Source organism: Symphalangus syndactylus, chromosome 6 (assembly GCF_028878055.3).
Source record: "Symphalangus syndactylus isolate Jambi chromosome 6, NHGRI_mSymSyn1-v2.1_pri, whole genome shotgun sequence".
NCBI lineage: Eukaryota > Metazoa > Chordata > Mammalia > Primates > Hylobatidae > Symphalangus > Symphalangus syndactylus.
In genome coordinates, this window is record NC_072428.2 from 54882523 (window position 1) to 54901143 (window position 18621).

General features: G+C 36.5%; 1 protein-coding gene across 4 annotated transcripts in view; it reads right to left on the minus strand.

The window, feature by feature from the left end:
* Window positions 1–712: 712 nt before the first annotated feature.
* Window positions 713–18621, minus strand: part of PGM2L1 (phosphoglucomutase 2 like 1) — a 69908-nt gene continuing 51999 nt past the window's right edge. For all 4 annotated transcript variants that reach the window (XM_055282870.2, XM_055282869.2, XM_055282872.2 and 1 more), the window contains exons 7-14: window positions 17804–17993; window positions 17392–17489; window positions 16147–16327; window positions 14022–14115; window positions 13584–13713; window positions 13160–13349; window positions 9178–9311; window positions 713–7148 (exon numbers count right to left, since the gene is read on the minus strand). In XM_055282870.2, coding sequence (XP_055138845.1) covers window positions 7046–7148; window positions 9178–9311; window positions 13160–13349; window positions 13584–13713; window positions 14022–14115; window positions 16147–16327; window positions 17392–17489; window positions 17804–17993 — 1120 coding nt within the window. In that variant the 3' untranslated portion in view covers window positions 713–7045. The remainder of the gene's footprint in view (window positions 7149–9177; window positions 9312–13159; window positions 13350–13583; window positions 13714–14021; window positions 14116–16146; window positions 16328–17391; window positions 17490–17803; window positions 17994–18621) is intronic.

Consider the following 18621-nt stretch of genomic DNA (forward strand, 5'->3'; position numbering starts at 1 on the left):
TTTTTCTTCTGCAAGAAGAAACATGAGATAGGTTCTTTTCATTTGACAAACATTTATTGGGTACCTACTGAGGGCCATACACTGTTCCAGGCAGTGGTAAAGTAGTGAAAAAGCTATGCTCATGAAGACAGATAATACTACTACTTAAATTGATTTGTTCACTTGTTTATATGCTATAAAGAACAATAAGCTAGGGGAAGTGGTTAAGGACGGGCTCAGCATGGTTCTCAGAATATCCCATTTAGAAGCTGATAAAAGGACCTCGTAGAACATTCCTTTCAGTCATCTTCCCTTTGAGCCTGATCTGGGAAAGGCAGGCAACAGAGACCAGGACCACAGATTCATAAGAACCCTTGGAAATTCAGTCCTCCATCAATATTGAAGCATAGATCTATGGTTATTACTGTGAGAGATTTCCAAACTTTAAACTTTTCTCTTATTATAGTAGCTGGCACTAACATGGGCAAACAAATTAGATCAGCTGAAGGAGAGAAAAAGAAAAGAAAAATAAGAACTTTAATGTTAGTTCTTACATCTGGGACTTCTGATAAACCAATCAAGAAATATTTCCTGAGTACTAAGCCAGAATATTCATTTAGATGCAAAGTGGATTCTAGGGTATGTGATGTGTGTATTTCAAGAATATTTCCTGTTTAGATAGCAAGCTTTATGAACTACACAGTATCTCAAATAAAAATTACACAGAAACTCATGCCTATGAAGAGACCTGTTTATTACTGATAACACTTCATTTGCCTAAAACCACAAGAAATCCACACACAAATACATAAAGTGCAAACTCTCACAGGCAGTACTTATAATACACCCTGGTGTTTTTGTAGGGAAAAATGAGAAGATGTTGACAGAAACTGTTAAAACAAGGGCAGAATTTTGAACTACTGCTACACACTTTAGTCAGAAAAATAATTCATTCTTGACTGCATATATTTTATCTGGCATATTCAATGAGGCATACAAAGAGTTTATTCTAGCCTAGAACAACAAGGCCTCACCACACATAGAAGCAGAGTCTTGCTTGAGTGGCTCTTGTAAGATACATGATGAATCATAACAGTGGACAAAAACATACGAAATAGGATCAAATTAGTTGTGACTCACTTGGAAGGTAGTGCTACTAGGCTCAAAATGACACTTAGACTAGTGATATAAAGTCTACATAGACACCATTTCTTTACCTTCCTGGCCAACACCTTGCTTTGAGTATAAAATACCAGGCATTATATATAATTTCCACAGAGAGATATGCTTTGCTCTCTCCAAAGAAACTGAGTATTTAAGGAGATGTCTGCTTAATAAACATTACATTATAAAGTTCAGTGATGGGACTTCATTCAAAAAACTGAATTAGAAAATTCATTTTTTGATTGTTCCTTAAACTATTTGCTACTTTTTAAAAAATCCCTTAATTCCTATTATCAGCAATTAAACACTCTACAACAGGTACTGAACTAGGTGGTGTGGATATGAAAAATAATAAACCACGATTCCTACTCTTGGGACTGAGCATCAGGTGGTCCTTCTTAGTCAAGGAATGCCAATAGTAACAAAACTGTTTCAGGTCAGTTTAGTTTGGCGTTAATCTTTCTGAAGGTCAGATTCTAAGGGCAGGAAATAGCCTAGATATGTTCTATGTTTATATATCTTTTTTTTTTTTTTTTTTTTTTTTTGCGATGGAGTTCCGCTCTTGTTGCCCAGGCTGGAGTGCAACGGTGCGATCTTGGCTCACCACAACCTCCACCTCCTGGGTTCAAGCGATACTCCTGCCTCAGCCTCCCGAGTAGCTGGGATTACAGGCATGTGTCACCACACCTGGCTAATTTTGTATTTTTAGTGGAGACAGGGTTTCTCCATGTCGGTCAGGCTAGTCTCAAACTCCCGACCTCAGATGATCCACCTGCCTTGGCCTCCCAAAGTGCTAGGATTACAGGCATGAGCCACCGAGCCCGGCCTATGTTTATATATCTTGTACTATAGCCAGTGTGTGTAGCTCAAGGATTTGCAGCCACTGGGGGTGAGGGCATTGGGGGAGAAAACTGAGCAGCCACGTGATGAGCATGGTGCTCCTTTGTGGGGGCATAAGTTTCAGTAAAGATTAAACATATCATTTTTATATTAAAAGTTTTATTATAGAGAATGCAAAATTCACTTACATTTTAAAGACAGAACACACTTCATGTCAGTGGTAGGCTGCTTCTGATTTTGCTCTCAGAACCCCTTCCCCCTTCATCATGCCCCTCTGCTTTAGGGTTATGCTAGTGGAAAAATTTGAGCAGCAAACTCTAGGTATGTCACTTTGTCCCTATTTGGTCACTCTACACATTCTTATAGGTTCTCTTTTATAAGTACATAGTCTTGAATAAACAAAGAGGAAAGATGGCCTAATGAATGTATAGTATGGTGAATACTTTAAGGTAACCAATAGTCAACACTAACTTTGTTTCCAACTAGAATTAAAGTCATGCTGTGCAAGGAGTCAGACAATGAGCAATTCTCATCTTACTATTTATACCTCCATGGCTTAGGGTAAGATGCTCTGAGGGACAAATGTGAATAAGATTTCCTCAGATCTTGTGCTTTGGCTCCCCAAGTACAAGGAAACCTGAAATAGAATGTTAGGTCAATTGCCCATTCATTTTGGTTAGTACGACTCTTTCCTCATCAGTTTCTAGAGCAATCTCAGATGACAAGTGAATTGTAAAAGGCCATAATAAATTAACATATAGCAGTATGCAGACAGACCAAAACAGGTTATGAATAGATTTAAAATTACTTCCTACAATAAGTCTTAAATATAATGACAACATTAACAAAATAACCAAAGGTCCATAGACAAATGTAGTTTATGACTAAGCTTAAAGCATTCTGAATGAATACAGTTGAGATTTCTTATCAGTGAGGTAACAGGGCAATAGTCCTTCACAGTAACAAAATGTGCAAGGGTGCCTAGGAAAAGAGGGAGGTAGAGAGAAAAAGGCATAAAATTAAATGTATCCAAGTGAAGTTTGGATTTTTCAAGCATCACAACTATCAATGGAAAATGTGGAAAAAAATACTGATAGCAGCAGCTCATAGAACAATTTATCCATTAAACTACAGCTAATATCCCTGTTGCATCAATTCCAGAAGCAACTTGCTTAAGAAATGGGAGGTCTATTTCCTATATAAAGACATTCCAAAGTATCCACTCTCTTAGAACCTCTCCATCTGCTAAAGTTTCTACATCCAAATAACAACATACATATTCAAAACGAAAACCTCAAATAACCTAAGCCACTATACATTCTTCAAGATGAACAAAATTTTGTTCAAGTCTCACTTAATTTGCCAGGTTAAATTAAAAATAATAGTGAAGCAGGTAAATTATTCATTGCACTTATGCATCAGTTACTCAAAACACACAAAAATTGTTTTGTGAGTTAAATTCTTCTAGATATGGAGTGAAACCCACATGTTACTTTTAGTGCCCTTTATGACATTTTTGTTCTAACCTGAGTTTTTAAAAAAATGTGCTGGAAAGAAGGGCCCTTAAAAAGTCATCTGTATATCTCTTCGTTTTTAAAATTTTTATTCCCTTAAAAATAAAAAAAAGATTTTGAATAGAAGATATTATGAAGATTCCTCCTCAAGAAGTTCCTAAATCTTAAACTTTCCATGCTGTCTTTAAAAAAAAGATCCTTATTCCCTCTGGTTCTGTCTTCACTAGAGATGGAGAACACTACGGCATAGTATTTCTTACTTTGAACCCTTCAATAAAAGACTCAATAAAGCTTTATTAGCAAACTTAGCAAACTATCTCAACAGCTTTCTCCTCTCCAGAGTCAAACAATCTTTATTCCTTGAACTTTTTCTCAGAAGTCTTATTTTCTAATCTACATTTTCTTCCTTTTTATTTCTGCTCTATCTCTTCCTGAGTTCTCACATGATTCTGATACAACATTCTAGCAGGAAATGAATCCGTAAAAGGGATACTTTTTCTCATCTCCTAAACCTTGGCCTCATTTTAGTGATCACAATAAAGGAAAATGGTAGGTGCATACTCATCATAACAACAAATAAACACAAGTAAACAGGTGGGACACAGTTTATTCCCTACTGTTATGGTGTTACATTTGCCCTTCACAAGAAGCATTTCCTGTGTCTCTTTATGTTGTTTGCTTATTTCTACTGTTTATTTCCAATGTGTGCTTTGATCTTGCCCTACTATTTCTCTCCTTTTCTTCAAAGCTCTAGAAAATTCCAGTTTTGACTTTCATGCTCAATGAGAATGCAATCATTTTCACAATATTGTTCAAAAAGAAAAAGATAAACAATGTAGTGCCCGAGGCTGAGACCTCCTAGCCAGCACTTCTGTCTCTCCTGGCCAGCTTGGGCTATCACTGAATTTATCCTGTTAGGCAAATGTGCACCTACTACATCAAGCTCATGTTAAGTATCGTGCTCAGAAAGACTCATGACAGGCTAGAATAAAATAATTCCCTCAATCGATACACTTCAGGAACATTTGTAAAATTTTGTTAACTTGAGAAAGAACACTTCAATAACTTTTCACCTTAAAATGACTTAAATGTTGCATTATATTAAAGCACTCAAATAAAACTGTTCTCTTCATTATAGAATGACAGTCATGACATGGCTTTAGTAACTATGAATGAGCCGTTGATTCATTTTAGCTTCATTTTTGTTTATCAGTCACTGAAACACAGAACTAAACCAAATATACCTGTTTTTCATATATACAACATTATACCACTTTGCAGAATATACACCATTTCCTAAATTACAATCTACATTCTTAAAAGCATATAAAACAAAAGATGTTTTACACATTTTAAAAATAAAACAAAAATTCTACACATTTCTTCTCCAGTGCAAAGCCTTTGAAAACAAACTCATTGAGAAAAATGGTGCTCTACATTTAGCTAGCTGTCTATTATCTACAGTCATACAGTTATATAAGATCCAACAATAAGAAAGTAAGGAAGGAACAAATTAACAATAGTGGCAATACAATAGTTGGACAATTAGGTTTGGATTATATGAGCTCAACCAAATGTTAGCTGATAGCTGCAACAAACTAAATCATGATTTAAGGAACGTTCTAATCAGTTCAAACTTTATATTATTATTTTATATGAAATAAATTATCTAATTACAGTGCTATCTCCTATAAGCAATTTGTCTTGTTATTGTTATCTCCTAACTATACCCCATGTGTATTCTGAGAACTATGTAGGACAAGATACATTTTAAGAAGATTAAACAGCATTTCTTTTTCTCTCTCTCTCTTTTTTTTTTTTTTTTTTTGAGATAAGGTCTCACTCTGTCACCTAGGCTTCAGTGCAGCAGTGCGATCATAGCTTTCTGTAACTTAAACTCCTGGCCTCAAGCAATCCTCCTGCCTCAGCCTCCCAAAGCAACTGGTATTACAGGTGTGAGCCACCACACCCAGCCTAAATGGCATTTCTCTATTAAACCTTTTCAGAAGACTGCATGATCAGCCAAAAGTGACTTTTTTTTTTTTTTTGAGATGGAGTCTCCCTCTGTTGCCCAGGCTGGAGTGCAGTGGCGTGATTTCGGCTCACTGCAATCTCAGCCTCCTAGCAATTCTCCTGCCTCAGCCTCCCAAGTAGCTGGGACTACAGGCGCCCACCACCACACCCGGCTAATTTTTGTATTTTTAGTAGAGACGGGGTTTCACCATATTGGCCAGGCTAGTCTCAAACTCCTGACCTTGTGATCCACCTGCCTCAGGCTCCCAAAGTGCTGGGATTACAGGCGTGAGCCACCGCGCCCAGCCCAAAAGTGACTTTTTGAAAAAAATTATTTTCTACACTAAAAAAAGATAAATAATAGTCATGCAATCAGAAATTCTACAGAAGTCAGCAAGATGTTAGACTAAACTGGACCTCTGTTTTAAAACATGTAGTTTTAGTATTTCATAATACTTAAAATTTGGATGTTTTATTCTTAGTAAAATTAACATTACTTCATAAAAGAATAAATCTACTTACAAAAATGTAATTCAAAAGTTAGACTGTCAAATAAATTCAGAGCTCCTTTCTCAGTTCAGATTTTTTTCTGTAACAAAAGGTTTGATAAATGACACAATTCTAATATGAAGATCCTTAACTACATTAAGCCTGCTTTTATTAAGATCTTTATTTATATTCCTAAGATTTTAAAATCAGCAAACTCATTTGATATAGAGGAAGCACCTACAGATTTTGGAAGATTTTCCTTAGCTATCTGAAAATTGACTGATTAAATTATGGGAAATGCAGGAACACTGTTTTTTCTGTTCATACCAGACCCTGAGAAGGCACTGAGAAATTTGACAAGAACAAAGCCAATAGGAGTGTTGCCACTATTGTTTTATGTTCAGTAAACGTCAGAATTTTAAATACATACAGTAAATCTACACTGCACCAAGGGCACCTGAAACAGACATGCCAAAACCACACATTGTAACATCTGTTCTAAACTACAGAAATGCTAAATATCCTATTGCAAATACTCTAATTTGTAAATTAATACCTGTGATGTCACAATGACACTTTTTCATAACAGTCAAGGAAAGTACCATTTTCTTGCCAATTTTATGGAGTAATTTCCTTAACTAACCCTATAATTATATAACATTTACCTGTCTTTTTTTTTTTCTTTTACCATGCTATACACAATTACAAGATACACAACTAGGCTTAATCACACTATAAGAAGAAAACTCACTTTTGAACTGTGATGTTTCTGTTAATAGAAGAACAATACGTTACTATAATACTTTTAGTGTAATAACTTTTGTTTGAATTATGAAAAAATTTGAATCATTTCCCTCTAGACCATTTCATTTCAAACTTATACTTTGTTTAGTCTAGCCAGTTGACCAAAAAGAAAGAAAATAAAAGGAAAAAGATACTCGGCCAGATGAGATAGAGAGAGAATGCTAACACAAGGGTCAATGTATGGAGTTCTCGGTTGCTCTGTTCCATATGCCCACACAGTGTCATGACGTATTGGTGTACCCCTAAACAGAACGCCAGATCAGTCCATTCTTACTAGGCTGAAGAAAATTCTCAATCAGAGCGTCAATGAGTTTCTTCAGTTCTTCCTCCAGTAAAGCAGTGTCACTGAGGAAAAGATGAAAAGTTTTGGAATTATTTATTTTCGTAGGCTTAAAATTTATTTAAATTAGTGTTATTTTTTAAGAGGTCCTGATGGAGTCATTAAACAATTGGTAAACAAAAGAGAAATTCACTTAGTTAAAACAAAACAAGACCAAAAAAAAATTACACACAAAGAAAACACTGCTATCACAAACTGAAGTTGAACTGCATTAATAGGAGTTCCTTGGCACATGATAAACAGAGGACTGATGGTATATCTAAAGAATTCTCCTAGGTCAGGAGAATGAGGTTCAAATGGCTTTGAACACTAATACCAGGTGTTAGGAGAAAATGGCTTCCTGAAATACTTTGAAAAATATTTGGTACAGATGTTCTGGAATGATACATTTTTCAGGTAGCAGAAGGAGGTGTAACTAAAATAATGTGATGTTTAAAAAAATAAATATGCACTTAAAAGAAGGCCCTTGAAAGTCATCACTGAGGTGCTGCTGTTGCCCAGAACATTTCGAGGCAAGCCTCTTTTAAACTGCCTTTACAGTCATTTTAAAAGCTATACAACAAATCAGTTCTTATTACTTTAATAATCTTCCTTCATTTTCAACCAGATGTAGCATTACCCAATTTGGTTTACTTTAGATTCTGCTTTGAATGACTTCAGGGGCTCTTTATCCCCCCCAAAGGAAATGAAATCTATCCTTAAATGCAAAGATTTGGGGAAATACAAAATAGTATAGCTTGGTTGGACTCTGAAGGCAATTCTAAAAAATCTCCTTCCCAAATATATATTGGGCAATTACAATATTATAGGAGACAGTACTTTTAATACATTTAAGTAGCCTTTGAATATGTTTATGAAATTAACTTAGTCACAATTCATCCTCTTAAAAGGAAATGAACTGAGCAGATTATGTCAAGTCATATTAGACACAGAAAATGAATATTTGGCAATAAACATAAATTATTTGATGATAATTTCCTTATGTTAATCATGTAATACTTAAAGCTCAGAGAATCTTTCCAAGAATAGAAATTCACTACAATTTAAAAATTCAATTCCCAAATGATATAGCTGCTTTAAAAAACGGTCTGGCAGTTCCTCAAAAGGTTAAACACAGAGCTACCATATGACCCGGCAGTTCACTCCTAGGTATATACCTAAGAGAAATGAAAACATACATTCACACAAAAACCTGTATGTAAATGTTCATAACAGTATTCAAAACAGCCAAAGAGTGCAAATAATATAAATGTCCATCAAATGATCAATGGATTAAAAAGCATGGCATAGCCATGCAATAGAATATTGTCGGGCCATAAAAAACAAAACTTTAAAAAAAGGAATAAATTCATGCTACAACTGAATCATGGTGGAACCTAGAAACCATTATACTAAATAAAAGATGGCAGTCACAGGCTGGGCGCGGTGGCTCAAGCCTGTAATCCCAGCACTTGGGAGGCCAAGGCGGGCGGATCACAAGGTCAGGAGATCGAGACCATCCTGGCTAACACGGTGAAACCCCGTCTCTACTAAAAAAATACAAAAAATTAGCCGGGTGCGGTGGCGGGTGCCTGTAGTCCCAGCTACTCGGGAGGCTGAGGCAGGAGAATGGCGTGAACCCGGGAGGCGGAGCTTGCAGTGAGCCGAGATCGCGCCACTGCACTCCAGCCTGGGGGAGAGAGCTAGACTCCGTCTCAAAAAAAAAAAAAAAAAAAAAAAAGATGGCAGTCACAAAGGCCCACATATTGTATGATTCCATTTATATGAAATGCCCAGAAGAAGCAAATGTATAGAGAAAGACAGTAGATTGGGGTTGCTGAGGGCTGTAAAGGAGGGAAATGGGAAGTGATTTCTCATGGCAATGGGCTTTTGGGGGTGATGAAAATGTTCTAAAATTGATTGTAGTGATGGATGTGCAACTTTGAACATACTAAAAGCCACTGAATTGTACACTTTAAGTGGGTGAGCTGTATGGTATGTGAATTATATTTCAATACAGCTTTTGTATGTATATCTAAAAAAATCAATTCTCACCTCTGGTCAGGTGATGCACACATCTCTGCATAATACTTTATCTTTGGTTCTGTCCCACTTGTCCGAAGGGTAGCAACACAGCCATTTTGAAAAGTAAATGTAATCATTTGGCTGTTTTTACTCACAGGCAGCACCTATGCAAAATGGCAACAACAGCTTAATTATACTTGGCATCTTTTTCATTTTCTTTCATTTTCAAGAACTGTAAAATATAGTCCACTTATATGAGGTATCTAAAGTCATCAAATTTATAGAAATAGAAATTAGAATGGCAGTTGCCAGGGCAGGGGGTATAGGGAGTTATTGTTTAAAGGATAGAGTGTTTCAGGTTAGCAAGATGAAAAAGTTCTAGAGCTCTGTCGCACAACAATGTAAAGATACTTAACACTACTGACTAGACACTTAAAAATGGTTAAGATAGTTAATTTTTATGTTATATTTTTTTAACCACAATTGAAAATTTAAAACATATTTTAAAAGAATTATAAAATACAAATGAAGATTACCTATATGTAATAATTCATAAACATACCATTTACTGAATAGTTAAGGCATTGGGTTATATACCTCACATGCATGATCTCTGGGCCTCAACAATAATCCTGCAAAGTAAGTATTACTGCCATTTTACAGACGAGGCTCAAAGAGAGTAAACAACCCGTTCAAGACAATCAATTAAGTGGTAGAACAAGATGCGGAAGCCAAGTTCCAAACTCCAAACTGCCTCTATATTTGTGAAGCATTTTCGCAGTTTATCAGTCGTCTCCAAAGAGGAGTGCACATATCCTGCATGTATTGGGGTGCAGAAAGAACTCTATTTTTTATAAAAATTAAAAAAAGAAGTGATGTTTTACTGACACTAAATATATGGATTAACACTGGTAGTCTTGCTAGTCCACACATCCGTCTGTCGGGGCATCTCGAGGGGACTGTGAGGGTTGTACTAGGCCAGAGGGGTTGACAGTGGTACCTTTCCTCAGCTGTCCTGAGCCATAAGTCCTGTCCTTGAGACCCCTCTCTTGGTCAGTACATTACCATACACCAGTGACTTAACACAGAGATCTTCCCTTCTTTTTCACCCACAGCCCATAAAGTAGCAAGTCCTTTCTATACTTTAACTCAACTTTATCCAGTTCTTTCCATCACTGCTCCTATATTGAATTCAGGCGACCATCACACCTCATCTAGACTGCTGACACAGTGTACTAACTGATCTTCCTGCCTGGAAGTTTGCCCCTCAAAACCCACTCATCATGCAGGCCATTCTTCTCACCTCATACTCCAGTTATAGACAACTACCTGTGGTTCTCTGAAAGAGAATATGCTTTTTCATCTCTGGACCTTGTACTTACTGTTCCCTTTGTCTGAAACACCCTCTGCTCCTCCTGCATCTGGCTAACTCCTAATCATACTTGGGAATTCAGTTCAGAACAGTTCTCTAGAAAGTCTTGCATAAGCCCCCAAAGTCTCTTCCATGACATCCTATGCATGCCTCCCCTGGTAGCACTTATCATTTTGTAAATTGCTATTTACTTGTCAGTTTCCCCACTAGACTTTTTCTTGAGTGCAGTTTTTGTCATTGCTATATCCCTAGTGTACCTGTGCCTGTAGCACAGAAGGATTCTGATAAATGAATATACAGATGAACATCAATTAATCTGAAACATGGAAAAGAGAGAATTCAGGAAGGCTTTGACACTTACTATGCAACCTTGGGGATAACAGTGCTACCTAACTTACAAACTTGTTGTAAGAACCAGAAGAGAAGAGATGAAAAAGCACCCTGAATAATGAATATCATACACTTTAATGAGAATTAAGAGGGAAAAAAGCATTATACCAAAGGCTACTTGAGCACAGCAAACTAGAGAAATAAAAAGAAGCAAAACATGATTCTTCTCTTCCAGCAATTTTCAAAGATAGAAAAATAGACACATATATACTCATACACAGGATATCAACACCAGGAACTAATATTTGTTGATTGGATAAATATGCAAAAATGGAATATGGGTACTATTCTACACAATAAACTACAGATTTTGCAAAATACATTATGTCCCCAGAATCTTGAGACCACATCAGAACATTACAAATGGAAATTTGGGCTAATAATCATCACAACAACAATAACAAAATGAATATAATCAGCAATCTATGGCATTTAAGTATTTGTTGAGCAGCTACAACATAGGCAGCAACTTGGAGAGGCACAAAAGTACATCAGAAAGGAACATGCCATGTACAACACAATGATGACATAAAACAGAAAGTAATAGGAGGAAGGCACACTATGTAATAAAACCTCAAGAGGAAGGTATCTGATTATGAGGCCTAGAGGTCACGTGGAACAGGTGATATTTGCCTTAAGTCTTATAGTGGCTGAGGTATGGGCCTGTAGAAATTGGAAAAATGGGTAAACTAAGGAAACAACTGGACCAAAAATGCAGAAATTTTAAAAAAATGTACACATGTAGGTAAGTAAGTAAGTTGTTCTATTTGGCTGGAGGTATAGGGAATAAGGTTGGAAAAGGAAGTTAGAAAGATGTATGGCTTTGAAATTACAGGCTTTTACAGTTATTTTCAACATTATCTGGCATCATTGCCCATTTTCTCTTTTTCTTTTTCTCTCTCTGCCCCCACCTCCATTCCACACATCTTACCCTGAGGGTAGTATACATGATTATTTGGGAAGTGATAAGGATAGGATCAAAGTCAGAGAGACAAGTTAGCAGACTGAAAAATGCTCTGGAGCAAAACAATGGGTTCTAGTCTTAATGAAACTCACAGGCCTGAAGTTTCACCATTTTATTATAGTATTGATGTAGGTGAACCCCCAAACTGGGGCTCAGCCCAGGAGGGTTCTTGGCTTCACACAGGAAAGAATTCAAGAATGAATCAACAGAGTAAAGTAAAAGGAAAGCAGCTGCTGGGCGTGGTGGCTCATGCCTGTAATCCTAGCATTTTGGGAGGTCAAGGCAGGCAGATCACTTGAGGTCAGGAGTTCAAGACCAGCCTGGCCAACATGGTGAAACTCTGTCTCTACTAAAAATACAAAAATTAGTCAGGCGTGGTGACATGCTTCTGTAGTCCCAGCTACTCAGGAGGCTGAGGCAGGAGAATCAGTTGAACCTGGGAGGCAGAGGTTGCAGTAAGCTGAGATCATGCCACTGCACTCCAGCCTGGTAGACAGAGCGAGACACCGTCTCAAGAAAAAAAAAAAAAAAAAAAAGGAAAGCCATTTTATTAGAGCCACAAAGTACAGGAAAATGGCTGCTTCATAGGCAGAGTAGCACTATGGATTGCTGGCTAGCTATATTAGAGCTTCTCCTTAATTAAATGCTAAATAAGGGGCAAGTTATTCACAAATTTTCTAGAAAAATTGTGAGCAGTTCTTGGAACCAAGGGTTCCTCCCCGTTTAAACCATATAAAGTAACTTCTGGGTGTTGCCATGGCATCTGTAAGCTGTCATGGTGTTGGTGGGGGTGTCTTTTAGCATGCTAATGTATTATAATTAGCATATAATGAGCAGTGAGGGGAACTAGAGGTTGCTTTTGTTGCCATCTTGGTTTTAGCTGATTTTGGCTGGTTTCTTTACTGCATCCTGTTTTGACCAGATCCTGTTTTGATCAGTGGGGTCATGACCAGTGCTTGGAAAACAAGTCCTGCTGATCTCCTATTTCAGTATGAATTATTACAAACTGTTAAAAACTTTTTTTTTTTTTTTAAGTATTTACAGGAGCTTCCAGCTTGGTAAACACGTGGACTTGCTGGGAGGCCCCAGGCCCCAACCCCACCCCTAGTACCTTGCCCTATACATCTCTTCCATCTGGCTGTTCCAGAATTGTCACCTTTATAATAAACTGGTAAACATGAGGAAACTGGATTGAATCTCACGTGAAATCTGTCCTGCCTCTGGACTTTTTGGTGACATAAGCCATGACATTTTCTAAATTGTTTGGAAAAAAAAAAGGTACTTACTGATTTCTTATTAGGCTGGCTACTGTCATATCCAGTGGTAATGTCCCGTACATGCAATATAGCAAATGTTCCACAAAATTTTGGATATTCTTTTGGAGAATCAAAATTACGAAGCCTTTCAAATATACTTTTGATGGTAGGTGGTTCATAACACAAGAAATAGGAAGTTTTCGAAATATGATAACCATATCTGTGCAAAGATTCAAAGTGCTAAAATTAGATTTCAGATAACTCTTTAAAAAAGCATATATTAAAGAAGATCAGCCTACTACAGTATTTTATAGAAAGTGGCAGTCCTTAATTCACATAATTTTAATACTTTTAAAAAAAGGATCGACTATTCTTCAGAAACAAATTTAGAAAACTAAGGGTAGGACAATAAAAGAAAAATCTAGCATGTGAAATTCATAATAGTAGAACTTACTTTTCATAAACCTTAACCAGTTGCTGTTTCAATGTTATATTCATGGTTTCCAGGTAAGATGCCATCTCAGCAACCACAACAGCTGCACTCACCCCATCTTTATCCAAAACTGAAGTTCCACAGAGAAAACCTGAGGATTGAAAACCATCACTAGAAAAGAGGAAAACTTAAGCCTATAATTTCAATAGTGTTACATTTCTTCAGAAGGACCAGGAAATTTAAAAGCCTAGTAATAGATGAAATTCATCAATACTGAGTGTATTTAGGGGACACTTTCGTTCTTTTTTTTTCTGATAAGAAATGTATCTACATATTTCTCATTCTCTATAGTTTTTACAACTCAAAATATGAAACCAGAACACAAAAAACTCCTCCTACAGAATTACATTTTAAAAAGTTATTAATCAAATTTCAAAGATTTTAATATTTACTACATACCAATAGACTCTTCGAATGCAAAAAGGACTTCTTTCCCATTTTCCAGGAGGTCTATTATCCTACTTCCAATCCATTTAAAACCTGGTAATGTTTCCTGAAATGCAGAGGAGGCCACTCTAGTTAAGTGACTGTCTCACAAATACCCATTAGAGAAAAATCTGCCACTACATGCACACAACATTCATATAATGATCTTTACTATAGTCTTCAGTCCACAAAGATTTATAAAGAGTAGCAGACATATAGTAATAAAGTGCCATAAATACACATACGGCTAGTACTAATGACCTACTATTTATAGATTATAGTACTAGGTGATTTACACAAAATATAAACCAGCATTTATAAGTGGTGCTTCATATAGTCACAAAGTAACATGAATAAGCACATACACTATGATCACCTACTATTAAGGACTGAACCAGGTACTTTACATTATCTTTTTTTTTTTTTGAGACGGAGTCTCGCTCTGTCACCCAGGCTGGAATGCAGTCGTGCAATTTCAGCTTACTGCAACCTCCGTCTCCCAGGTTCAAGCGATTCTCCTGTCTCAGCCTCCTGAGTGGCTGGGATTACAGGTGTACCGCCATGCCCAGCTAATTTTTGTACTTTTAGTAGAGACAGGGTTTCACCATGTTGGTCAGGCTGGTCTTGAACTCCTGACCTCGTGATCCACCTGCCTCAGCCTCCCAAAGTGCTGGGATTACAGGCGTGAGCCACCACATCTGGCCCCATTATCTTTTTTTAATGCTCAAAAACACTATCGCTGAAACACAGGCTTGAAAGATAAGTCAATCTGTCCAAAATTATACTGCATATGAGATGGAGTCAAGATTCAATTTCAAGTTTCTGCTTCTCAGAAACTGTCCTTTAAGTTATATTATAACCAGTAATATAAGAGTGCCTATGAAAGTTGGTGGATTTACTCTCCCTGATTAATCAATCAAAGGTCATGAAGCTTTTTAGAGATGCACTTTTAATATTAGCATAACATAAGCTTGAACCAAGTGTACCTTCTCATAACACTATGTCCTAACTATTAATAAAACCACCAAGACAGATACTAAGTACTTCTTTAAATAATTAGATTTGAGGACTTTTCATCTAATGAGCTACTGTTCACTTTAAAGACACAGAAAGAGTTTTAGAGTCAACAGAAAGAATATGTGATATACCCTAATACTAAAGCTCACCATTACTAACTTGTTTCCTAATTCACCTTTCTACCTCCTTACTACAAAATAAAAATTAAAAAGTCAAAAACCTCCCTGCTACAACACAAACAAGCAAATAAAATTATAATAGTGGTCTTTAGAATTGTTCTTTTTTCTCTTTTGTGCCCATTATACTTCTTCTTGCTACAGACATAAACTAGGAAAACATCAGAATCTTGGGCGTGAATAAACTTTCAGTATCTTCTATTTTGCTATTTGTGTTTTAGAAAGTATAAGGTTGAAAGCTCTATTTCATAAAGCCAGGTACAATTTTCTTTTACTCAGTCAATTAGTGTTAAGACCTGTAGCCTGACTATGGCTCAAGAAAAATGCCCAGGGACATTGTCACTGATATTTGGCAAAGATGGCAGAGAAAAAGCAACTTAGTTCCCATAGCTGCAAAAATGGTCAGCTTAAGGGTCTTAAGGTCATAAGGTTAATGATCTGGGCTGAGAGAGAGCCACTGCTTGCTTTTTTTGGATGTAGGATCATTGGGTCTTACTATGCAATTTAGAAGACTACTTGAAGTTCTTTAAGATCATGCTTGAAGAGCCTAAACAAGGGGTTGATGACACCCACAACTTTTTGGAGAGAAGTCTAAGTTACTGATGGGGTCACCAGGAGCTATATTTTCCCTGTCCGAAAACCAGATATTTGTTGTATGGAATAATAAGTATTAATGTAATTTTTAAAGAATATCTTATCTTAGTCCCAGAAATTCATATATAGTACTGGATGAATTTTGGCTCAAGGTGTCTAAATTATCAAAAGAGACTGAACAAGTGTTAACAGAATTAGAAAAATAAGCAAATTACAAATGAAATCAATGAAAGTCAGTTTTGGTGGGGAGATGTCTTTAACATACAGAAATAGGTTTTAAAAAGTAGCCCACAGATATTATTGATTCTTACTTCAAAATGAAATCCTTCTTTAAGCGCAATTGCCTTCAAAATTTTAGAAGAGACTGTGGTGGCTAACATATAAACGTTTTTCACATCAGCATTTCTTGATTTATTTTTCTTCCAGCAATCAAACATCCACCATCCAAACAAAGCTGCCAACTCATTCCCTGTGAAAACTTTCCAACAACCACTGTAGAGAGAAGGAAAACACAATGTCAAGACCTTTCTTCTCATTAAAACTTCTTGACTCCAAGGCCCACAAATTACCATCCTTCAGTTAGGAAAAATCAAAAACTATCATATGGAATTTTTGAGAAAACATTTATTACTACTTCTTTTCTAACTGACCAGGGGTGATTTTACGGTAGGAATGGTACAACATCTTTTGGAAAATTATTGTATTATTACATTTATTCTTTTACTTAATGAGAGAAAAAATTATGATAAATAGTTAAGCCTTTCTATTTAAGGACATTTGTCACATTATAATGGTAAAAATACACAGCAGCCCAGAGGACTAAGATTAGGAAATGGGTGGCTCACGCCTGTAATCGCAGCACTTTGGGAGGCCAAGGTGGGAGGATCACCTGAGGTCAGGAGTTCGAGATCAGCCTGACTAACATGGCAAAACCCCACCTCTACTAAAAATACAAAATTAGCCAGGCGTGGTGGCACATGCCTGTAGTCCCAGCTACTTGGGAGGCTGAGGCAGGAGAATCGCTTGAACCTGGGAGGCAGAGGCTGCAGTGAGCCAAGATAGCACCATCGCACTCCACTCCAGCCTAAGCAACAAGAGCGAAACTCTGTCTCAAAAAAAAAAAAAAAAAGAAAAAAAAAAGATTAGGAAATAACTACATCATAAAGCGATCTGTTGGGATATTATGTCTTTGTAAAAATTAATATTTTCAAAAAATATATAAAGTCAGGGGAAAATGCTCACACTGTAAGCATTACACTTAAGCATTACACTGTAAACATTTTTTGAAGCATTTTGTACAATTAAAGTGGAAAATAATCAAGACATAAAACTATGATCATAATTTAATAAAAACAAATATATCCTTAAATATTTCAATTAAAAAGACAGGAAAGAATTGTCAAAGTGTCAACTTAGGTGGTTATTTCTGGATAATGGATTTATAGGAAATTTATGTTCTTTTCTTATCTTTTCATTATTTTCAATGAGCCTGTAAGACTTAAAATACATTGCTTTTCAAAGTTCAAGCTTTTAATCAAATAACAGATTCTACATACTTCTCCTGAAGTTCTGCTGCTGCCAGTCTGTCTGCATCGGGATCTGTGGCTAGCACTATCCGGGCATTTTCTTTCTCTGCCAGTCTCAGGGAAAGTTCCTGAAACAGTGACCCAAAAAGCTGGATTGTACTGAAGAACCTAAGTTCAATGTTAACGTTCCTGTATGTAGGCACAATGTTAGTGATAGGAATTTTAGAAGGCATAGAATTCAGCTACGTTTAAAATAAGAAGCCAAAAGTAGGGACACCCACCATAGACATTTCAAACAAAACACAGCCTATGACTCCAATACAATTAAAAAATGTAAACTACAGTCCTTTCTGCTTTTGTAAATAATCTTTGAATTGTCAATGAGTTCTCTCTATTCTGATGGTTTAATAAACTAATTATAATTTAAATATTAAAAAAATACCAGCACAGATTCTCCTTCTTCAGGATTTGGACATTTAACAGTAGAAAAGTCTGGATCAGGATCTTTTTGTTCTGGTACTGGAATTGGAGGCTTAAAACCAAACACTTTAAAAGCCAACTGCACATAGTCATGTCCAACCCCATGAAAAGATGTGTGCACAAATTTCAAGGTGGTCTTCGAGTTTAACTCCCTGTAAAGGAAAATCAACATAAGATCATGATTACAAAACTTACCTTTGATATAATTAAAAACAATCAAATTCTAAAAAATGTGATTAAAGCCTTCAGCAGAGGTCTAAGACACTCAAACAAATCAAGAATATTAACTTAAAGATCAAGAGTTTTAATTCAACAGCATTCTCCCTTTGTGGCTCAACTTCCTGACCTGGACAGCTGCCTTCCATATGCTGTGCCAATACCCTGAACAAGCTAAGCTTGTATCATCTAAGTAAGTATTATCTCTCACTAGACCATCACAAACACTTCCTAACTGGTCTTTCTCGCTTGCCAGTAGACTCCCCATTTCTTCACTTCCAGTTTAGATTGCAAGGTACCTAATTATATTCACCTTCTTATATGTCACTGTGGCTACTTTGACCCTCCAATATCCCAAACCTTGTTGAACCCAAATGTGTACCTTTTCCAGGCTTGCACCAAAATAGTTGAATATTGCTAGAATAAATCTCACAAAAGGATTGAACAGCTTGACTCTGAATGGATACTCAATACTGTCAGGCAATCCTACTTTGTTACCCAAAAAGCTTACTTTTTTACTCTCCAAGATGGTGACTTAATTAGTACCTTCTCTTCTCTCCTTAT